The sequence below is a fragment of the Clinocottus analis genome, unplaced genomic scaffold (assembly GCF_023055335.1).
Source record: "Clinocottus analis isolate CAN_PGR_092001 unplaced genomic scaffold, fCliAna1.0.p SCAF_14, whole genome shotgun sequence".
Taxonomy (NCBI): Eukaryota; Metazoa; Chordata; class Actinopteri; order Perciformes; family Cottidae; genus Clinocottus; species Clinocottus analis.
Window position 1 is genome coordinate 9,129,558 of NW_027175865.1, and position 24,979 is coordinate 9,154,536.

A 24,979-nucleotide genomic window follows, 5' to 3' on the forward strand; every position below is an offset into this window, starting at 1 on the left:
TGACTTGAAGAACAAACCTGCAGGGAACTTCTGCCTTCCTGAGAACAGATGAAGGATGGAGGATGGATGGCATGGAAAGGACACAGTGGAAATAAAGGGAAAGAAAGAGGAAGACAGGGAGAGGCAACCAGTGAGTCAGCGGGAGGCGGTGGAGAAGAGTTTGAGCTAAGCAGACAAAGATGCAGAGAAGCAAAGGGGAGGGTCTGCAACACAGTGGTCTCAATCAACATTAGTGACACATTGTTAGATACACGACTCATCCATGCAGAAAGCTCCAGAAGCAGTCAGCGTTGATTCTCTTTGTACCCCTGTTGAATGTGTTCTTCTGTAAGTCCCTGTTGTTACTGTTTTGAGTGGAGGCAGACATTCAGCCACCTGTCTGTATGTGCTGTGAGGCTGTAAGAGGTGGCGGGGGTGCGTACCTGTCCCCTGACAGGTAGGGGAGGCTGTAGGGCCGCAGCCCAGACAGCAGCGTGTGGTAGGAGTTGTGGAGGACCTTCTTGGTGTTACGCTGTCGCTGGAGGTGACTGAACAGTAGCGTCAGTTCTCTGACACCCCCACGTGCACAAATAAACAAACAAAAAACACATGACAAATGAACTTAAAAAAACACATGACAAATGAACTAAAAAAAAACATAGAATAAAGAAAAACTCACAAAAAGGCCAAAGCAATGGTCCAAACACTCAAAAGAAGAGGGACACTTGAGAAAAAAGGAATTTTAATAAAGTATTGCAATGTGAAAGTTTTCACTTGATGTTTCTATTATGTTGGACGTTCTCATGTTCCCCTCCTTTTAAGCAAATCAAAATTAGTCAAATTAATACATGAATGCAAAATATAAAAAAACTGCATGGAACAAAAGTAATGAAAATCAAATTGAATAGTGGAGGCCAAAGCATTTAGAGGGATTACTAAAAAATTATAATTTCGAAATTAGAGGAAACACCATTCCTTTTTACTTAAAGGGACATATCAGACTTCTTTTTAGGTTCATATTAGTTTTATGTTTCTTTTACTTTGGCCCTCTGTCTGAAACGCTCCGTTTCAGCGCACCATGGCAGGGCGGTCCTCAAGCCGTGGATGCACACGCTCCATTTTGGACATTATAATCTAACGATTATAATCTAACAAGTCTGCATGTGACATCGGAGGGGGAAGCCAAATCTGAATAGTTAGCTGACCTAAGCAGCCCACACAACTGACTGGGTTGTCTTACATCAGTTTGTGGGTCGGTAGGCACCCCAGATACACAAATGTATGTGAAAACATGAGTTTTTCATAATATGTTCCCTTGAAACTACCACCACACAAATGTAACTGGATGTTGTTCGTCATGGACAAAAGGTTGTATTTCTGAAATGTGTTGTGTGTTTTAATAATATTGCGAAAGTATAAGCAGGATGAATAAAAACACTCCTTATTGGACACAATCCACTGTTACGTGATGCTACTCTCAAATTGCAGTTTGGATTTATTACAACACGTCAAAAGATTGACCAAAAACAACAACTGATTGCTGATGGTTGAATCCACTCAGCTTGTAGTCGGATGCAACACTCACCTGAACGTAGGCAACATGCTGTCATAGAAGTACCATGTAGCTGTCAGATAGGAGTGTTTGGCATCTGTAGAGTAGAGACGCCATGCAGCCTAAAGAATTACACAGATACACACAAACATGAAGGTAAATCTCAGCACTTGATTGCGACATATAAACGCAGCATGAATGGCTCACTGCAGCTAGTACCTGTATCAAGTTAGCAGCAGGCATCCTCCTCTTCTCAAAGTGCTTCTGTCGATGCTGCTCCTGCACCTTTAAGGCGAAGCCTGACCCCAGAATTCCCTAAGGGTCAGAGGTCAAAGTTAGGAGAGCAACTGTGGCAGAGTTGAGGGGAGCCGCTGACAGGGCTGTGGGTAAATATACAGATGTGAACATACAGAGGGACTTACAGCAGGCAAGGCAAAGAAGGAGACTCCCAGCAGAGCGAAGCCAGCAGCGAGGAGCCGTCCTTGCCAAGTACGAGGGGTCTTGTCACCGTAGCCAATGGTTGTGAGAGTAATCTGGGAAAATACAAAACAATTGGATAGGTCTTTGGGCATTTTGTATGAAAGTACAACAGCTTTACACCTGTGCTTTGTGTCATTTTAATTCTACGGGGATATTTCGTCACATGTTTTGTAAGAGTCTAGGGGTTGTTAATTCTTAAAAACACGTTACTGTTATGGATTTTGTTAAAACATTTTATAATCTTTCTCTTTGACTGAGCGTCCGTAATGATTCTCATATTAATCTGAAGTTTATACAACAGAAAACAATCTTAAGAGGTTTCTTCCCACATTTCCTGCTTGTATTGATACTACCACAATCAGAAAGAGAGGGGAAAAATGCCTAACCTCAGTTTGTGTAATAAAAAAAGAAAGCCTAAATCGGCCCAAAATGTGGCAATTAATTAATACAGCATTATATATAGAAAGAGTAGGAAGAACTATTCCTACTAAGGAAGAATATTTGCATTTTCTGTCGACCTCGCTTTTTGTTCATTTTGATGACATCCAGCCTCAGTGATGCTGTGTGTATTATGCAGTACTCACAGTCCCCCACCAGAGGGAGTCTGCATAAGTGTTGAAGTCTGAGTTGTTGTCTTTCTCTGCCAGGTACACCAGGAAGGAGGCAAAGATCAGGACCAGGAAACCTATGTACCAGGCGGTAATCAACTCCTGAGAGAGACACAGAGAGAAGGAATCAATCATCAATCTGTCAGCAACAACAACATCTTTAACATCACAATCCCTGCTGTCATTACCATATCTCTGTCATGATTATCGGCTAATTCCTCCATCATCATCATCACTTTTGGAATCTACTTTTGACTTGGCTACACAGTTCTGCTTTGACCGCTGATGCATCGATTCATCATCATCACCAACGTCCCTCTAACTGAGTTTTGCAGCTGACCGGCGGATGTCAGGTGTTTATGTCAGCACAAAGACCAACAACTAATTGCCAAAAATGAGCAGCAAAAGGGGAGTTTGGTGTCCAAGCATAATGAAGTTACAGCTGGTCATCATTAGACTCACCACATTTTCCTCAACACTGACAGTTATTAAGTTATTTATTCCATTAGTAACTCTCATGGCCGTTATCGTCATCCTTTCTATAGAACTCTCCTGCTGCTAAAATAATCAATAAAGCTGTACAGTGTGCGGCTACCCTGAATTATCCTTCTTTATGTATATGTTTACTGACCAGTGTCTTTAAATGTAGGGCATTCATATAAACCTAAGAAAGTGTGTCTTTGTAGTAGAGCATGTGTAAAAAGAGGACTATATTTAGCAGGCTGGCATTCCCACCTTGCTGTGAGCGTAAACCACTGAGCCCAGTAGTTTCCAGGTGCCTCCCCGACGGTCCATACGAACCATACGCAAGATCTGCAGAAAGCGCATGCTGCGCAGGGCTGACGTGGCAAAGATGTTGCCCTGCGTCCCAGCAGCTATCACTGCCAAGGATGCCACAAATACTATGAAGTCTGTGAAGATGTTCAGAAAGGAAACAGAGCGAAGAGGTGAAGACACAACTTTCTAATGAACGGGTATTTGACGTAAATTTGTGTACAAACACACACACACACACACACACAAACCAACCTATGACACAGAAGGGCTTCCTGGCAAATCTCAGCCGTCCCTTCCATCCACGATATCTGCAGCAACAGCCAGATGCCCAGACCCTGATGAAGTACTCCAACCCAAATACCACGATCATCACAAACTCCTACAAACCACATACACACACACACACACACACACACACACACACGGGTCAGTGACGTGCAGCAGTCAAGTGAGCAAAGAGTTTGACAGATCACCAAAACAAATGTTTCTCCACCTACGTGCACCTTTTTCTGGATGCATGTATCAGTTGTCTAGCATGTGTATCAATTCAACAGAAAAGTTATTTGTTATACTTCAAGCAAACATCCATGTGATTATGGCAGCGTAACAAGTTAGAAAGCGAACAGGAGAGTTGGGAAGTGCATTTTCTAATCTTTACAATAGCACACAAACACAGTGTGTTATATCATATAAAAGATAAAACATTAACTCTATATAATAACACTCTCAGCCTATTAACACGCCTCTCTGTTAGTATTTTTCATGACGTCTCTGTCTTTCTTACTTTCAGGTTTCTCGACCGTACAGGCAGTTTAAAGTACACTGAACCGATCCGTCATCAGGGCCAATGTTTGTGTAAGTAAAGCCCACTAACGGCTGATTGCCTGCTAATGGACGGTGATTGATCGAAGAGTGAATTGAAGGAATGTGAAAGGCAAGAGGCTGATCATTTAGTAGCATGTAAAGATGAGGACGGTGGGAGGAGAAGGGGGGTTAAAAGAGGACGAGTCAGGTTAAGAAGGAGGGAGCGAGCGTCCATTACTTTTCACTAAAGCAACTGGAGCAAGGAGTAAGAGGGGGATTTATGGGATAGCTATTAAGATGTGTGTGTGTGTGTGTGTGTGTGTGTGTGTGTGTGTGTGTGTGTGTGTGTGTGTGTGTGTGTGTGTGTGTGTGTGTGTGTGTGTGTCTGTCTGTGTGTGTGTGTCTGTGATTTCCTGCGCAGTCAACAACACTTGAATCCTCCCACCTGCTTACATGGCTTTCTGTGCCTCCGCTGGCACACAAAGCAAAACGTACGCTACCACATATGATCGCACTTCAGTGAGTGAGATGACGTGGACAAAAGGAAGGTGTTTGGAAAGAGAGATAGAGAGAAAAGGTCGTACCAGGATGAAGAGGCCTTGGTTGGCAAACTTCTGGTGTTCGGGGATGGTGGAGAACACAGACAACACCAAGCAGCTGAACACCAGCAGAAAACTGAAACACAGTCACACACGGGTCAGAAAAGACATTTCAAAACACACACCTCAAAAATCACATTCCTGGGTTTCATAAATCCCTGCAGGAAAAAAACAAACAAATAAAACTCATTTAAACACGCTTTGTTCACTCTTCGTGATTAACCAACAGAGAAAAACAAAATTGAACATAAGCAGGAAAATATTTGTTACGTAATAGAAGCACATCACACCAAGTCCAATATGGTCAGTTTCACAAGAATCAGAACAATGTCACCAAGTTCAGTTGTTTCATGTGACTGATCTTGTTTTTGCTGGATACACATGACTGGATGAAATGCAGCACCTATAAGTGTTGAACATGAGATCTGTTAAAAGGAAAAATAGCAACATGTAGATGACTTTTCCTTGGGAGACTGAGGCCCTGCAGCTCTACTGGGACAAGAATGATTGTCGCACATACGTAATGGCCACTTCAGTTGGAGAAGTACTCCAGAATAAAACACAACATAAATTCTGGTAAAATGTGTCTTGTGTTGGAGGTGCTTTCACGTTCGTATAAACACTTTGTCTCTTCCACGACACTGAGTGGAGACTGAACTCTGCAGTTTCTCATTAACTCGGGTTCAAAACGACGTGCATTACAATACTTTTGTTTCAGTTGAGGAACACACTTGTCAACATCTTATTAAATTGCCAAAACTATTCTTACATACATTTCTAGTTTATAATGCAATCCTCACGTACAGCTACTCCGCCTGTGATTTTAAAGCCGTGCGAGCTCCCTTGTGGTCAAATCTTTTTCGGGACAGGTTACAGGCCTACCTCACATGAACTACGGATGATGCATTAAGTATAATTTCAAAGTAAAAACATTTATGTTGGAAATAGTGAGCTGCTGAAAAAGGAGAAATGCTTGCACTTATGTGGCAACCGCACACTCTGTCCCACTTAAACAGTGGAAAAAGCCATTGTGAGATGTTTGACAGTGAGATTAAAGGAGGCACCAGACAGCAGTGAGGTTTTGCAGGAACAATTTGATTTCAGGCAGTTAGGATGTAAAGCCCATTTGGGGATTGTCTCTGTCAATAAAGGTATCAGTTGTGTCATTTTATGTTAGTTTTTATAATTTGTTCTTTTTTTATGGTTCTTTGTGTTATTTATCACATCAACTTCATGTGAGATGACGAGTAGTGGTTGGTAGGAAGTGGAAAGGAGGGATTAACTAAGAAGAAAAGATCACTGAGGGTCGAGAACAACACTGGGTCTAATTGGTGTAAAAATGTTTTAAAAATCTACCTAATATTCCTGTAAGTGACACAGCAAAATCATTATTCCGGCTAATTAAGATCTCAATAAGATCAAGAGATGCATGAAAACACTATATAAAGTCAGACAAAAACAGAAAAGCAGATAATGCATGTAAAAAAAAAAGTCAAATCAAAGTAAGTATGTGCTTCCTGTGGTAGATAATGCAGCAGCAAGTGTGTATATATATAAGTGTATTTATATATATATATATATATATATATATATATATATATATATATATATATATATATATATTGTTGTGTACTTCCTTTATTTTTTATAATGGCATTATCTTTTAGTTGTATCTACTTTTTTTGACAAGGACCGGAGCAGCTTAAGAACATATCTGTGACCTCAGCAGGATGTTGGGTGAAAGAACAAGAGAGCAGGAAGCGTGCACACAGACACACAGCAGCACTTCCTGCTTCTGTGCCATGTAAATCGTTAACAGCAGCGAGGGATCAGCCGGGCGACAGCTGCAGGTCCAGCTGGTCGAGAGAACACTTGTTGGACGCTAAACCAATTCTCATGGTCTCACACAATGGTGCCCTTTCTCTGCAATCAGTAATGCGATCAACTTACCATTACTTATGTGTTTCCTCTAATGCGGCCCACTGGAGCGGTTCCTAAATATGCGTCCTGACCAGTGCAGGAGATCAGCGTGCCTCATTCACATGTCCTCAAGTTTCAAACTTGTTGTGAAACTGTTGCAGTTTGGTTTAAGTAATAAAAAAAAAAGAGTTGGTTACATTTATCAAAAGATCATGGTGTGTGTTTAAAATAGAAGTAGAGATATAGCTGCACAGGTTATCTCAGGGTGTGTGTCGTGGTGGAGATGGTGTGTTGTGTAGTCAAGTTTGAGTCTTGGAAAAAGGTTGGAGAGTCATGCATTATATTTGGACTTTGGCCTTTGGCTTCGAAACAAAATGTGAATGTTGAGTTATTTTAACCTTAGAATCAAAGTTACCTTACTCAACATACTTAACTATGTCACCTACGCTACATGTTAGTTCATTACTTTTATCGGGTACCTAACTAACATCACTTACCAAACCAAACTGCGACTGTTTTGAGGACGTATCATAGGAGGTGTGTCTTGTGGCACTATGCACCTGCAGATAGACTCCTCACGGGACTTTGTCGCTCTTTATACAACTTCTAAATTATCTGACTCCCTCCTTTCCTCCTGTCATAATTACTACATGCAGTAGATTTCACTACCAAACAATAAACGTAATAGCTACAAGCTGTTTGTACAAATAAAGTATGGGGTTGTTTTTGGGGAGGAAGGACAGTTTTGATCAACAAGTGTCTCCCTGGGCTCATGTGTGTGAAACTAAACGTTTTTGAAGCATTTGCATTCAAAAGCTGTTTTAAAAAGGAGTGCAAAATGAGTGTGTAAATGGTAATCCAAATTAAACAGACAAATTTCAAAGAATAATCTAAAACTGACAGAAAAACAGGAAGTGGTTTTGCAACTGACAAACAAAGTAATACATCCGTCAGCAATCATTTAGAAGAAGAGGAAACTAAAGGAAAAGACTTTCCTCTCAGACTAAAACCCTGAGGGTTTAAAACTGTCTTCTCAACCTTTTAATGAAACATTAGGCTACGGACCCCCATTTCTCTTCAGGGACCTTCAATTGAAAAGTTTTTGGTCGTTAGATAAGATTAAGACCAGAACTATTTCATTGTGAACATTTGAGGAGAAAACCGAGAAGGAAGTTAAACGTATGATCAGAATTGTCTCTCTCCTTTAGAGTTAAACAGTGAACATGAGCTACTCCCCATTTTTCAGAAACAGTCTGAAAAGCCAGAATTCTGCTTGTTTCATCTCAACAACAAACCAAACCAGTGTTTGGTCACGTGTGATGAGTCAGTGAATGAGCAACTTTCTCTCTTTTTGTTTTGTCTAACTTGCTGGCACAGTTTCCAGAAGGCAAGACACAAATATAAAGAGTAAGTTGATCTCAGACAGCTAGAAAGACACTAAGCCTGTATAAACAGACACCCCCAGATAACGACTGTATATTTCTCAGATGCATGCACAGAGGAGGGTTTGTGTTTCTGTTTGTTTGTGAAAACACACTCAGAAAACTCTCTGCAAACAATGCGTGTTGGTCGTTCATCAACTGAGTAATGTGCTGACTAAACTGTCTCTCTTTTTTCTCTCAATTAACTTAAAGCGCTGTGTGGATTTCCATAAGGAGGTGATTAGTTGGGACATCTCAGGTGGTTTCTTTCACCGACTTTTGCTTACTGACAGGAAACAAGTCACAGATAGCCGGATCCACAGCTCGGCTTTTAGAAAAGGCAGACGCAACATTCCCGTAGAAGTACGTTATGAAAGAAACTCTTCATTTCCCTGAATGTAATGCTATCACTTCCCTACAGTAACCAAAATACCGCAATGAGTTACTACAAGCACGGGTCATAATATCTGTTCATGCAGCAGTTGGCATAATAACAATGTCGAAATCTGCTGGGTGTCGTGTAACAAACCCCTCAAACTTTATTTCATTCAGACCACGAGCGCGCCTCAAATCACAATATTTGCCAAACTCTGCAAAATATCATTTATGTTGAAGTCCTCCAATGTCAGTGTCCGGTGTCGTTTAAAGTGACGTATGAAGCTGCAAAAAGTCAAACATGACTGATGATTATTGACATGGTATTTCTACCACTGATGGAATGAAATGGGTTGTATTCTATATTTGGATTGTTGTTAATTCAAATCATCAAAATCAAAATGAGTTAATCCATCTCTATGGCTCGTGGCTCTCAGCTCTGAGGATTGTTTGCTCCTGAAAACATCTAAACTGCCTAATATTAGTTATTGTTGATCGACATCATTTCTGAATGGTAATTCACACGCGTTGTCCAATTTGATCACGTAGTGTTACGTGTTCAGGTGAAGCTCCTCATAGTGCATGTAGCGAAGTGACCTGAACAGCCACCAAGACGTCGCCTTGTTGTTTCCAATGAATAACATGTTTTACAAATAAACAAATACATTAACACATAAACAGACACACGTATTAAACGGATGAGGAGACATTTAGGCAAGTGCCCGATGCATCTGAAGACGTAATCACATTTCTGCTGAGGGCACACCTTCATCCCAGCACCCCCATCCTCCATCCCTCCTTTCTTTCAGGCGAAATGTCAATTAAAAGCAAAGCGTCAGTCGAAATCCACCAAATCAGCAAGGTTGGTCTCGTGGGGACATCGGGAAAAAAATCCGCTCAGCCCTGAGTGCTTTACTGACGCGCCTCAACAAAATATAAGATTAAGACATTTGGAAAGAATTCCAAATTCATGATATAGAGATGACAGAACTGAAATATCAGCATAAATATTGCTCTCACGGACAATACAACAATATAAATCATTACATATCTGTTGAGAAATAAAGATTACGATGCCTCGGCTCCGCCTGTTCAACACCATATAGAACATGTGACCCGACCTGGAGTGAAGTCAAAGTCTGTGTCTTTCTACGCATTAGGACATGTTGATGTGAAGATGGTGTAGTAAATCAAAAAGGCCGCCATGATTCAATGAATAAAATGTAACAGTCTATTGTAACAGTAAAGAGGTCTATGGTAAGGCGGTCTGCATAAGTAATTGCTCCAGAACTTTAAAATAGAATAATGCATGCTCTGCTTTACACAGAATATCTGACTTTCCTCCAAAAAGTCGGCTGAGCGTAATTTGTCTCATGGACACTGTGGAGAATCAGGAAAAATGCAAGCACAGTGAGACAGAGAGAAAGAAAGAATACACATAACTCTTCCTCTATACTGTACAAGTGTTACTCATTCACATCCTAGATGCAGTATCTCTCCCCTGAACCGCTACGCAGTACCAGACTGTTTGTATAAAGTGCATATACAACCTGGCTCATGGCCTGTGAAGCGCCGGTGGAGCCGACAACAAATAAATGTACAGCGGCCTAACAGGCAGCCAGATTGCTTTAATGGAAGCTGGGCCGGGTGCTTTTACTGCTGTTTTCCTGTAAGCATACACAAGTGAGACGGGAGGTCTCACGTTACTTAGACTGTGAAAATAATTTAGTGAGATAAATAGGCATAACCAATGCTAATAAACACATATGACATTGTGTATTGCTGCATTACACATTGTGTGTTTCTGTATGTGTTTTCATGCCGGTCCAGCGGAGCTGGACTGTGGGAGAGTGCACCTTTGATTCAATCACCACTGGATGATAAAGCAGCTATCAGTTACACACAACAGAGGAGGCGGAGGGAGAGAAGAGGGTGACGAAGAAGACTGAGAGGGGAGATAGAGAGAAACAGATGAGACTGAGGTAAAAAGATGTGAAGACAGATGGTTGAGGATTCAAAGAGAAAGAAAGAAAGATGCCACGAAAAGAGTAAAAACAAAAATCAGAGAAAAGAAAGAGCAGGTGAGGGATGAAGTTTAGCATAAAGTGAAAGAGCATCGCATGCAGTCCTCATTTTTACCTGTACCTGTACCACCTGTACATGTATGTACAGGTGGTACAGGTGCATGTACCTGTACCTACTGCATGTGAAAGTGCACGTGCATGTGCAGTGCCAGCAATGATCAATGAGGCTCTGGCGACCGCTTTCAGGCATTCAGGAATTGACCCGCCATCTGTGCACACGCTGCAGTTGCACAAACACGCAAACAAAAATACGACGGTCCAATTATTGAACTCACACTTGCAGTGACACCTTCCACAAGGACACACACAGGTAAACATATAGACCTAATTCAACAAACACACCTAACAAGCTGATTTAGAACATGGGCTTTATTTATAGCAGAAGCTGAAAGACATATACGTATGTCAAATGTCACCTTGGAAAGGCAAAACATTACACTCTTACTGTGTTTAAAAAAGTGCAACACACACACACACACACACACACTTCCGTTCACAATGCTAACAGAGGCTAAACGCTAACAAACAAGCCATGAAGAGAGGAATTATTGAGCTGTGTCCGGAGAGAGTGAGGAAAGAGGTGAGTAAGTGGAGAGGGAGGAGGACGAGTGAGTATGTTGTGAGCAGAGGGAGAGCAGGGAGGGAGAGGAGAAAGGTGGAAACAGTAGAAAGATATTAATAGCGTTTCTCTCTCCTTAAATAGCGACTGCAGTCGAAATGTGCGCAGGTAGCTGCAGAGCACATCGCAGCACAGCTCAGAACAGGCCAGTCTCCCGGCCCGTTACCCCCCACCCCCACCCTCTTCTCTCTCTCCTCCTCATCCTCCCCCTCCTCCTCCTCCTTCTCCTCCCCCTTCCTCTTCTGGGACAGCAAACTTTTTGCGGCGGGAACAAAAACCCAACACACAAACAAATCTGAGATGAAAAGTGCTTTTTCACGAGGAAAGAAGCTGAGTGAGCGATTCAGGGGCTCTCGTACTGGCGCATGCCCGAGGAAGAGAGGGGGAGTGTGTGTGGGGTACCTGACATGAGTGTTGTGTAAAAATGAGAGGAATGAGTGTGTTTTCCTCTGAATGCCACAACCTTCAGGAATAGTACGTGAATAGATTAATAATTTACATAACCGAGAGAAACAGCGTTGTGTCACAAAGGTGCAGCCTTGGCAGTTTTGCATCACAAACGCCACTAGCGGACACTATCACACAAATAATTTGCTTTATTACATTAACAGGCTCTTCACATGCCACTAAAGTGCCACGCAATCTCCATCGCAGGCACACTACTACTGTTCAGACGATCTCACACACACATTCACACACTCCACACCAAAGAGCCACAGACTGCCATGCTGTTCCATTGTCTGTCTGCAGATGATGCATTTTAAACAGAGTGCCAATTAGACTGATACATTTTCCTTGCTGGAGAATGTCACTCCCAGTCACAGCAGCCATGAAAGTATCTGCCAACGACACACACACACACACACACACACACACACACACACACACACACACAATGCCTGCACACAGTCAGCCAATGTTACATCACATCATAATCGAGTCCTTTATCCTTTACTTTTGATTCATTGAAACTAATCCTTTAGTTGCATAAAACAGCAGGTAAACAAAAGGCTTCTGCTGCTCGTCGAGTGTTTGTCCCTGACCGTCGCACACTGCGATATTGAAGTATCACACACAATGGATTAAGACTGCAGTGCTGCAAAACAAAGTTCCCGGAGTCTTTTAAGCAGCTGTGAGGATTTCTGTGATTTATTTCTGCCTTCAACCAATACAAAGAAACATTTCAGCAGCTCTTTTCCAGAGAATGAGGTTTATTATACGAAACAATCTATGAATTCCAAGTGTTTCAATTTCCAATAACTACATTTAATGGTCTCTTTTTGATCTGGCTGTTTCTATACTTTTATGGCATTTTTCCAAACGCAATCGTTTTTGGAATAATTAGACCACAAGCAGGACAAAAAAGACTAAATTTACTTTTCTTGGTTAAACTGTACAAGCAATTTTCATAAATATAGTCTTTAAAACATGTTATTCAAGAAACCAGGAACGATTATTTCACTATTTTCAACTGCAGTCAGCGTAGCAGGTGTTTAAAACCCCAACACGTTAACGCCACACCACCCGTCTACCTTCAGCTGATTATTTGGAAACAACAGTATAAAATATGCATTTCACTGTTGATGACAAACATAATCACATGGACAGTTGTTCACAACTCTGGACCAAAAGATATCCATCAGAAACTTCATCCATTACGATCATAGGGAACTGGAATCAATCCCAGCATGCACTGTGTGAAGGGGAAGGTATACCTGTGGCCCGGCTATATCAGACAAAAACTGTGAAAATTATGGAGACGATAATCCAACGAGCACACACACACATCTGACACAGCAAATATTTGGGCTAAAATATAAATTAGATGAACATCACAACAAAGAAAACAACTCACAAACGTAACTTCCAAATACAGTAACACAACACCGGCCTCAAACACTGGTCTCGTGGTTGATGGTCTTGGTGTGACCCTCCCAAGCGGTGTGGCTTTTTTCCGTCTTTACACTCCGTCATCGCACTCAGAGCATTTTCTCTGAGTGTCTCGTACACTATAGTGTACATGACACAGATGGGTTTACATGGTAGTGACTTGTAAGCCTGTTGCATCTCTCACAGACACTTAAGGGGGCCTTGTGCGCCGCTATCAGCTGCAGAGGGACGTGACAAAGTGTCGGTATTCGACGGGCTGGGGATGAGCACAGGAACGGAAACAATTATCTAGGAGCGCAGAACATCAGCCCACAAGTCTTAAGAAAGTCTTGGAAGAAAAGCTGATGTGCGCCGCAAACTGGAGAAATTGTCTTTCAATTAAAAAAAAAGGAATATAAAGTTGTACATGTGAAAGTGAAATGTGTTTTATAGAGGAAGAGAGTGGAGGAATGTCATGTGTGATTCTGTACACACTTATAGACTGTAATCTCATTTAGTTAAAAAAAATAGTACACCTCAAACTACAGCCAAAGGATTCATATCTGCATCATGAGTATTATGAAGCCCTCCTCTCATCATCAGCCAGACGTGTGCATCATAATCAAGCAGCATGTCATAGCGTCTAGAAACACATACCCTCCAAGTCTGTATCCAGAAGCTGCTCACAAACACAAATAAATGTATATTAGAGATTCCCGTAGCAAAGAAGGCTGGTGGTTTCCTGTCACTGTGCGGTACGGTCGGTTAGAGACTGAGGAAATGTGTCCAGTGTGGTCTCAAGTCTAACCAGTAAATGGAGCGAAGTGAAAGCCTAACCACGTAGGAAGGATACATCCACAATGTGGGGAAGGCTTCATGTGTGTGCGTTTGTGTGTGTGTGTGTGTGTGTGTGTGTGTGTGTGTGTGTGTGTGTGTGTGTGTGTGTGTGTGTGTGTGTGTGTGTGTGTGTGTGTCTAACGGGAGCTGGATTAATAGTAATTAAACACAATTTAATGCTGCTTTGACCTGGTGGGAGTATCAGATGAAGGCAGTTAATGGCATCAGGACCATTCAGTGTGAAATCGTCCATATAAATCATAGAAAATGTGTGTGATTATGGAAAGAGAGGCTGGAAATATGAAACCGTTTGATTTATTTGCACAATATTAACATCAGTTGTCTACTAAGCTGGAAGAAATGGTGTCCATCGTAAAGGCCTTATAATCAGGCGTAACCAACGACCCATGCGCGCACACACACACACACACACACACACACACACACACACACACACACGTCCTCCAACTACAGCCCAACACAAATCATACAGATGCATTCCATTGTTTTTGATGCCTTTTTTTTTTTTTTTGCTTCTGCTCTTTGCTGCTCATGGACTTGTCTGTACTGAGCTGCCTTGGAGATGCGACCAGGGTGTAGGCGAAGTGCTGAGAGCGCTCTGACATTTAGCTGTGGTATTGTTACCGCCAGCTAGCCAATTAGCACAGAGTCCACAGACCCCTTTAGTAGGTGTATGGGCTCACACTTCACACACCAGTGTGCTTCTATAGCGCTGACATTTCACCATTGAACCAGTGAGTGAGCTCAACCTTCACACAACTTGGATCAGCGGGGCTGGAGGTTGGGGGCGGGTCTTTGTTGAGACCTAATAGGAGACAGAGAGAATACTTCGTACCTCTGAATATAAGGTTGTATCTGAATCAAAGTGTTTTGCACTAATTTAAAAACTACAACTTGAAGGCATAGCAGCAGACCCACCATGTGACTCGCCAAAGGTTTATTGGAGGTGAATTTCAGGCCAATCATCATTACTCTGCAGGTCTAAACTTGTTACCAAAGCAGCGGGGATCTCCAGTGATGGATTGCACGGGTCAGAGGCATCTCTCGAGAATTGAGACACAACAAAAAGAAAGCGGTGACTGTAACATTTGAACTTGGGGTTAATGGGATCGGCATCACCAGTTTAAAAGCAAGCGGTGTGAGAAAGTGAGCCGGCTTCACACACAACACTGGTGGTCAGCAGATCTTGAGGAGGAGCTGACGTGATTTAGAGAGGAAACATGAATCTGGTGATGTTACGGCCACCGTTAGTAACAGGTTTGAGGGCATTTAAGGAACCGTAGGAAAACAATCCATGGCACTAGTGCGGTAATGCTGTTTGTGCAACACATGTTAAAATCACAGCTGGGATTGGCTCCAGCACCCCGCGACCCTAATGAGGATAAGCGGTTTGGATAATGGATGGATGTTAAAACGCCACATATTTTAATTAAGGTCATTCTCAAAATAAAATTGTGTTTGAGACAGTCGACAATAAAGACAGACCGACAACCGATATCAATAATAATTGACAGTTACTAAATATTTATCGGTGACAATGTTTTAAAATCCCTGTTGTGCAACCATGTTTTGAACCACATTTTTTGCCATTTGATATAGAACATGTTTCGTAAAATCATGGACGTTGCATCCACATGGCACACGCCCCCGGATCAAGGACATCCCTAACAGGGAATATCTACTGATATCGAGGCTATGCAATTTACCTGTCAGTCAAAAGATCCTGAGTGACCTACGCCTTCATATAACTGCTACACAAACATTAAGTATTAATACCTAAACAGTCTGACTCTTCCTGTTGTGTTTACTAGAAAAAATACTTAATGGTAGTGGCTTGTGTGGACCAAGGAAACGACCCTGAGACCCTAAAGCTTCCTTCTTTGATGGTGAACCATCTGTTGGACAGATACGCAGTCGCTGAGTCCTGAGCCTCGTTATCTGTCTGTTAACGCTATCGCTGCTGTGGCAGAAGTCAAACACTGGTACCCAGGTCACATGACGTGTTACTCCTCAGTCCAGTGTCTCTGCTGCATGCCATCCCTGATTGTCAGACTACATGTTTGAGTGTCTTTGTGTAACTGTCAGTGTCTATATGTTTTGTGTATTCATAAGACAGAGTCCAGAGAAAGGCTAAAATACCTTGGAACAGTAATTTCTCCTTAGTCCTCACGTACCTGCCTTTACATTGTCATGGGGGTTGTTCTAATAATACTTATACTGATACTGCACTTGTCTCTATAGAAATCCAATAGTATTGAGTAAATATTTGATTGTCGTAATATTCCAGTCAGAGTATTGAAGACCACATGAACTTGGAATTGTTGCAGATCCTTGATTTGCAATTAGAGCAATCCAGATTATTATGAGATTTTGATTCAAACAAAGCACAATTATGAGCTAAACCTTCATTATGTGAGCTCTCGTCCAACAGAGTATTACAGAAATAAGTATCAAGATTAGTCATTCTGTGTGCGTCAAATTCAAACCCTACTTGTTTATGTTATGTAACTTAAAGACAGTAACATCGAAGCATTTTTGCACATATTTGTTGTGTTATGGTGTCAGTATATTGAATATTGATACTGAGAATTTTTTTGCTTTTCCTTGTACATTGAACAACATCTAAGACAGTGTGCACAGATAAAACATTTTTGTAGGGTAAAGGGTATTGCTCCTTATGTTCTGCTGCATCCGCTTACAGCTAACAGCTAACATATCGCAATGTTTTTATCAAATGCAAACTGCACAACTGTATCACTGTTGACCCTTGTTCACTGACTGAATATAGCACAGGAAGTACGTTTTCAAAGCTTGGACATGACCTTCTGTTTGCCTACAATTTGGGTCATAAATATCTCATCTATGAGCAGTGTCATGTTATTTGTTTCCCCTCTAACACACATCCCCTCTCGGGAAACAACCCCATGAAGAAAGATAAAGAATATGTATTCTTTTCTAAAGTTTTCACTTTCCCTCCTCATTCCAAGTCCTTACTTTGTGTCATTTGATTAGACACTCAAACGTAACTCAGTGCATAACCACACAAGACTGCAGACAACAACACCTTTTACACTTCCAAGATACCAGTATCACAAATACTGATTATGTGGAGTTAATGACTAAATTACATAGAGATAATGTCTAAAATGTACCTTTGACCCCTTTACTCCACTTAAATCACAGTTGTTACATTTCTTCCAGCCTTACACTCACTTTCCTATGTTCACCCTAATTTCACCCTAACTTCTCTCCTTTCTCCTCCCCATGTGTCCTCTTCTTCTCCTCCTTTCTTTAATGTAGCTTAAGTAGAGTGGATCACTTATGGGCCTCTCAGACACACCCTCTCCCCTCCTTAACTCATTACAGCCAATTAGCTGACAGGCCAGGGAGAGGAGGGAGAGATAACGCTCTTCTGAATTATTTATCCATCTGCTGAATATCATCGTACCTCCTGCTCTCTCTCTCTCTCTCTCTCTCACTCTCTCTCTCTCTCTCTCTCTCTCTCTCTCTCTCTCTCTCTCTCTCTCTCTCTCACTTGACTCTTCCATACTAAAGACCAGAGTATACTTGAAAAGAGTTTGGACAAAGTACTCAACCACCTATATGAGCACAAGTATTTTCACAAGCAGGGTGAGCCACAAAAAAAAACGCAAAGTTGTTTCAAAGTTTGTCCGATGCCGCCCTCAATTCCAGCGTCTGTAATTGGGATTGAGATGCTGTGCAAACATCACCACTCATTAAATTATTCTATATTTCTTTGTTTGCCTCCTATCAACACTAAACTCATATTTCCCACAACTGATAAAAGCGTTTTGAAAACTCTCCGGACTGGAAAATTCGCAAAAAAAGCAGCTTTGTGTTTCAGCGTGATCAAGGAAAAAGTTTTTTCGGACACCTGTAAGTCTGTAAAGTAAGGAACCTGCTGTTACCAGTGTTATCAGTCATCAGGCAAATGTTATCATTTAAGTGTCACTAAGATGTATTTATGTTATCTGTTAATTGACTTGCTGATTGTAAAACTGTGATTTAATCGTATTCAGATTTATATGAGTGCTGTGCAATGCTGACACACAGCTTTCATTCACATGACGGGTATCATGAAGTACTCTATTGGCATCTGTATCCCCTTAAAGTTACTGCGACTGGCATCATAAACGACACTTAGCCCCAATTATTACACCCCTGAATGATTGTACAGTCAGAGAACGTCTTCCTCACTACTTCTTCCAGTTGTATTGGCCTCATCTGAGGTGCACTCTGGGACACGGGTTGTTGTTTGGACACCACAAGGTCTGGCAGTCGGGGGCTGGAACAATTGATTGAGCGATGATATTTAGCAAAAGGAGAAAAGAGAAACAGAGAGAGAAAAGACAGAGAGAGAGAGAGTGCTAAGAAGAGGCAGAAGAAGAGGAAGAGGGAATATATATTACAGTAAGAGATGTATAAGTAGAAAAGCAGCGGGTCAAGAGAAAAGTACCATGACCACAAGGAGTGAGTATCAGTCAGACACAGACCGAGATAATGAAAATGGTGGATAAGAGACTGAAAGAGGTGTTTGAATAATGTATTGGACAGACAAGGGGACAGTGAGACGAGGAGAGCCAGAATGGAAAAAAGCAAGAGATGAGGTATCGTCTGTGAGGTCTCATCACACACTTGCTGACATTGCTTTAATCTCGGGGCCAAGAGAAGACTAGAGGGCTCACCGACACACACACGCAGACACGCAGACACACACGCAGACACACACACACACACACACATACTGTTGCAGAGTGAACATGGTTGCCGGCACGTGGGAACAGATTTACTGTGTGTTTGTGTGTGTATTAAGCAGCCTTAGCAGCTGGGTTTTGAGTAAAAAAAACAAGAATCAAAAAGTTAGGCAGGAGTCCTGCATGACATCATAACAAACAAAAATGAGGACAGTTTGATGTGGCAGGTTTATGTTTATGTTTGTATTTCATACTTTGCCTGAATAAATTTGTTATTCTTTATTAAAATTAAAAATATGTATTGACATGGACTGAAACCTTTTCATCCCCAATCACCATTCATTATATTCAATATCTGTTGTAAAAAGGGAGTGAGTTAGTGAGATGTGAGGCCAAGGCTGCAACAGAAGCAGCAGCAGATGTCACAGGGGACACGGGGGACAGGGACAGGATGACGTTTGGACAACGTTTCTCCCCCTCCTCCTCACAGTGAAGCCCTCGTGTAGTGAGCAACCATGATGAAGATACAGAGAACGAATACAGGCTTGAAGAAGATTTGCAGGAGAAGATAGAAAACATTCTGATGTGAATTGACAGAGGAACTCATACTCCAGCAAAAGGAAAGGAAAAGTAACCGTCACACAGGAGCAGAGGAAATGACACGGCTCAAGAGAAGCAATTGCGTGAATAAGGCATTTAGAGGAGGAGGGGACGGAGCACAGACCGACACCATCTCACAAGAGTGTAATTATGGCTCCGTCGTTAACATTTGATTATTGTTTATGCTCTTCATGCCCACAATGCAACATGCTAGGCATTTGCATACACACACACACACACACACACAAACACACAATCTCCATAAACTTACACATGCATGAATACACACTGTTTTAAAATGTGCACATGCCAATCAAGACTTTTCCTGACAGCGTGCACACTCATGAGCAATGACACACATAAACACACACGCACGCACACACACACACACACACACACACACACACACAAACACACTCACACACGTATATGCACACACGTTGCAAAGCGTTTTCCGCACACAAGGCAGACCTTATTAATACGGTCCCACTTTGTGATTCTGTTTGAGCTGCGTCTCCATGGTGCTGCTTCCTCACATGTTTATAGTGACTGCCGTTATAAATTAAAATGATCTTAACAACACTTAAGATGGGCCTTGCATGCTGGTGCAGCCAGGCAGGGACAGCGGGAGAAAGACACAGAGACCTGGGCTATCCCAGGATCTAGAGAGACAAGAGACAGACAACGAGCAAAAAGAGCAGGAAGAGAACTGGCCGAGAGAAAGGAGGAACGAGGTTTGCTCCAAACTGCAAGTAAGATGTAAAGCAGATACAATATTGAAAAAGCTGAGGAGGCCTCGACAACCAGGCATACACATCAGGTACGCCTGCAGCCATGCAGCCTCCTCATCCTGACAACTATATGTGCAGCGCTCACGTGCCGGATGGGGTAAAGTTACAAACACTTGACAGAGAATACAATCCAACACCAGAAAAATGACTGAAGAGCTGAAGCTGAAGAGACACTGACTGATATACAGAAGTTGTTTGGACCTAAACACATCAGAGAGACTGGCCAGCCTCTGCAGGGACATGCACTTTTATATAGCTTTCAAGCTTATATTGTAAAGTTTTAACAGCTTGAATACACATGTGTACTTGTTTTCATAAGAAATGGTGGTTGTGCGATTAACCACCTACATGCAGTAAACCAGGGGACTATATTCATGTGTTTACAGTGAGAGGTTTTACCATAACATTAATCCCAAAGCTCCCCATTTAGCACATCTTGGTATATTAGGCCTTTGTGGGTAGATCAATGAGCAGGACACATTTATGACAAGATTGTTGCATCAACGTAATGAAGATTAAACATTTTATTCTTCAGGAACTTTATTTGCTTGTCTAGCTGAAAACAGACGGACAATTTCGCAATCGATTTTTGGAATCAAAAGATATGAAATATCATACATCCTGGGAGAGGATTGTATCCATATCGTTCATATCATTCCTTCTGACCAAGAATTAGCTACATTACTACTTACATGATATTGTATCGGTAGCTGCAGTTACTGGAACAACCAACTCGCAGGTTGTCAAAAGAACAACTGCCCCACAAACAGAAATGGGGTCTTTTCATACACAGCTTATCGTCACAGATTCGCATCGTTCTAACATCTGATTCGCTCTATCCTGTCAGGAGGAGGAGAATCCTGTCTTCTCATCTTTTCTCACAGACTGGGACGAGCAACGTGCCAATCTGTTTCCCTAATGTCAATATACTGATAAACAGGTGTGGGTGTTGAAAGGTGCAGGCGTGCAACTAGTTTTCTCTTGAGAACCGGACGTTTCAGAGACACAAGTAAAGCTGCATAATGTTTACTGACCTCGCTAACCTAACCTGAACTTTAATAGACATGCAGAATATGAAGAACATCGACATAAATTAAGGATTTATATTATGAATATCCTTTCATGCGTCAGAGTCATTGTCATGTCGACTAGTAAATGAGACAGGATGGAGTGTGCTTTCCCATATGAACTATAGTTTCCACATTATTCAGCATCTGCTTATAATCGGCGGTGCAGGTGCAGACACCATTAGGGTCAAGTGTTAAGTGTGTTGCTGAAAGATAATGCTAAGGTTCGAGCTACTGATGGATTTCTAAATGCGCTTTTAGACTTTGCAGCCGTTGATGACACACAGACCCTGCCTCCTAGGCCGTCTTCATCCCTTTTTCTCACCAATGAACACCTTAATGAACACACTGCTTACGAAAATTCATTCAATCACTGATATTTCTTGAGAAAATCATCCTAATGTTGTGTGGATATTGCCGAGGATGGTTACTGTACAAATGGTGACAGTGTGCCCGAGCTGAGAACAGTTCTCTGGAACTGAGAGATTTAATAGACAAGCACTTGGCCGGGCAACTACGCATCTACAGAGGGTGACGCAATACATTTACAGTCACAAAAGAGTCAGACTTTACTGGCAGAGTTGTCTATCGTGGCCAAAGTCCTAATTGTCCTGTTTTACCGAACAGCTGGGCAGAAAGGTTTTGACAGGTGATTTAAAGTAGGACAGTGTGAGAACCAAGTTGGTGGCAGCGCAGGAAAGTGTTTCAAGAGAAAGCTCACAGAGCAGTCAGACCAAGAGGTGTCGGTTGAAATGTTGCAGTGACACATAGAGGGAAGGTAATGTTGATCAATCAAAACTTTTATGTTGTTGAACTGTGTCAATGGGAAGTGTCATACAATAAAGCAACTCAATTTGAATCATTTTGGGTAGAAAGTGAAGAAAAACGATGGCTAAAAATACTAATCTCACCTAATTAGCGAACAAGTGAGCATACTGACGTTCTTTCTACTTATTTACATCATTTTGTACAACTTGTGAGCAAATAAATGGAGCCTATTGTTTAGTTTAGTCTCTCCTTTGAGAGCTGGTGAGGCAGCCAGTGACATAATTACAAGACTTTTTGCATGTTTATGGAAATCTGTGAAAATGTTTCAACCTGCTTCATTCATCTTGATTATTAAAGAATTTATGAATCAAAACCACAATTTTTGAAAACAGGCTTTGACATTTTGGTGTTGTGAGACCTTCACAGAAACAAATCATCCCAACCAAACACAATGTTTGCAGTTGTTTATTAAGTACGTTATCCCATCTCCTCAGCATCACTGTATTGTCACTGTAAGAGAAAGTGTAGTTTGAACAATAATCCACAAAATCACTAAAATCATCCACAGACGGTATTTTGTTTAAATGAATGACTGCTATGAGAAAATGACACAACAATTTGTCAGTATTTGCAACTCCTGTTGTGCATCTACTTTAGCAGAATTGCCACCTCTGCATAAATTGCAGATGCTATATATTACGGAGAGACAGAGATTTAATAATAAGATATACAGAGCGAAGGAGCTGGGACACTGCTTCTGGATTATTCTGCTTGTGCAAGTAGATCTGATGTTTAGAGGGTCTTGACTATTTAAAATAAACTCTTGGCATGCCACAGTATTCCTGGCCCACCTCAATGCAATAACATTACATAAACACAGATTAGTGTAGATTAGATGGTGTCAATACCACTGCTGATCATCCACCTGCAGGAGAATAAGACCAGACTGTTGTCTGCGGCTCAGGGCCTCTGCTGAGTGTGTGTGTGTGTGTGTGTGTGTGTGTGTGTGTGTGTGTGTGTGTGTGTGTGTGTGTGTGTGTGTGTGTGTGTGTGTGTGTGTGTGTGTGTGTATGTTTTTACATGTTTCATATTCAGCCTTTTATACGTGTTCTGCACTGTAAAGTAAATGACGATAATAATAATAATAATAATAATATTAAACGTTTGTGTGTTTTTGTGTGTGTGTGTGTGTGTGTGTGTGTGTGTGTGTGTGTGTGTGTGTGTGTGTGTCATTTTCCTTCCTGTATGAAGGTGAGCAGAGAGAGCAGGACCCGATATTGGGGGGAAACCTGATGCCATTCCAGGACAGATAGTCTGCTCTCCAGGGAGACATATCTTGCTCCGAAAGGAGAAATTAATATACCAACTAACCTCGACTCTCCCATCTTTCCATCTTACTCCTATTCCCTTCTCCTAACCTTCCCTCACATGCACACACAAATCACTTGTCCTGTTATAAGCCCTTCCCTCCTTTGCAGGACATCTAAGCCATCAACACCTCCACAGCGGATGTTTCCTTTACTGTTTCTGGACATACCGTATGCTCCTGACGTCTCCGCCCACCTTTTTCTCTCCCTGTTGGCTTTAAAGAGACTACCTTTCAATCCCCATTAGCAAGCATCTGCCCTGCTGCAATGCCCTTGAGCAAGACACTGGATCCCTTCCAGCTTCAGGGCTGCTATTGCGGTAGGGGACAACGGAAAGAGAATTTTCCTAGGGATCGATAGAGTATCACATTATCGTGTTTATCATTCTTCCTTAGCAAAATCAAGCTCCCTCCTACTCCGTCCTCCTTCTTCTGTTTGTCCTCTGTGTCACACTTTGGTTTTAGCAGGAAGCAAAACACTCTCTGGAAAAGTAAAGCCACCGCAAGGCAGGCAAGAAGATTAAAGCAGTTGCTGCAGACTGTGGATCAGGACACATGACATGATATAAGACGCTCAGCTGGACTGAGACAATCACAGAGGCCCCAAGACATGTACAAGGTGATGCAACAACACAAATAAAGTGTAATTATTGTGTGATTAGTGTAACCTCGTGTCTGTATTCAAAATTATGTTTTGAAATGCTCAATAAAATTTTCTTCTCTGAGTTCCTGCACAATCCAGTCACTCTGAATGTAATCTAATTATCAGCTGACTGGACGTCGGTTCCTCCTTCACTCAAATCAAAGGAAAGGCCAAAGATGCTCTATATGGAAGAAAAATTAGCAAGAAATATGGAAGATCCTTTTGTTTCTTTAACTTTATTGATTTAATATCAGAGCTTTTGTGGCACTGATAATATAAATCTAAAAGATTTTCCACTCTGATTTCCACTCTGTTAAATAAATAACACACATAGTTAGTCATAACTGGTACAGCCTCTTGCATTTTACTGATATAGTTCATCTTGTTGTTAGAGATTTCCATCATGTACTTTATATTATTGTTGAGATTACATAATGAATTATGTAAAGACAGAGATTGATAATATAAATCTAAAATTTCTGTAGATGCTTTTCATATTCATGTGTAGTAAAGTTCAGGTTAGCGAGGTCAGAACAACGCAGCTATGCAGCTGTAGTTGTGTCTAGGAATGTCTGGTTCTCAAGGGAACTTTAGTCAGACGCCTGCACTCCTCAACACACACACACACACACACACACACACACACACACACACACACACACACACACCTGTTTATCAGTATGTTGACACTAGAGAAGCAGACTGGACGTTACTCGTCCCTTTCTGTGAGAAGAGATGAGAACACAGGATTCTCCTCCTCTTGACGGGTTAGAGCCAATTAAATGTTACTTTGCTCGTGATATGTTGATGACGGAAAACCGTGTATTAAAGAGCTGAACTTCCGGCTGTTCGGGGTGTTGTTTTAGACGGTCAACCTGCGTTGACTGGACGACTCCCTGCTTTTGCAACTGCAGAGCTTGGTACTTTACTTGTGATCGAGGAAATAAATTACGAGCACAAGAGAAGTTGTCGAACTGAATTCTTCTGGAGGCGACACCAGGCTTCCAATAATTGATACACACTAACAGCACTCATTGTGTTTTAATCCTCCACATTTTAAAGACATAGCTGATCTTTCCTCTCA

At 41.7% G+C, this 24,979-nt stretch overlaps 1 protein-coding gene across 2 annotated transcripts in view; it reads right to left on the bottom strand.

Annotated features, from left to right (window-relative positions):
• LOC137784627 (potassium voltage-gated channel subfamily KQT member 4) overlaps nucleotides 1–24,979 on the bottom strand; it is a 42,683-nt gene that overhangs the window by 11,835 nt on the left and 5,869 nt on the right. For both annotated transcript variants that reach the window (XM_068575446.1, XM_068575447.1), the window contains exons 2-9: nucleotides 4,785–4,875; nucleotides 3,649–3,775; nucleotides 3,355–3,530; nucleotides 2,596–2,721; nucleotides 1,954–2,064; nucleotides 1,751–1,846; nucleotides 1,565–1,653; nucleotides 423–548 (exon numbers count right to left, since the gene is read on the bottom strand). In XM_068575446.1, coding sequence (XP_068431547.1) covers nucleotides 423–548; nucleotides 1,565–1,653; nucleotides 1,751–1,846; nucleotides 1,954–2,064; nucleotides 2,596–2,721; nucleotides 3,355–3,530; nucleotides 3,649–3,775; nucleotides 4,785–4,875 — 942 coding nt within the window. The remainder of the gene's footprint in view (nucleotides 1–422; nucleotides 549–1,564; nucleotides 1,654–1,750; nucleotides 1,847–1,953; nucleotides 2,065–2,595; nucleotides 2,722–3,354; nucleotides 3,531–3,648; nucleotides 3,776–4,784; nucleotides 4,876–24,979) is intronic.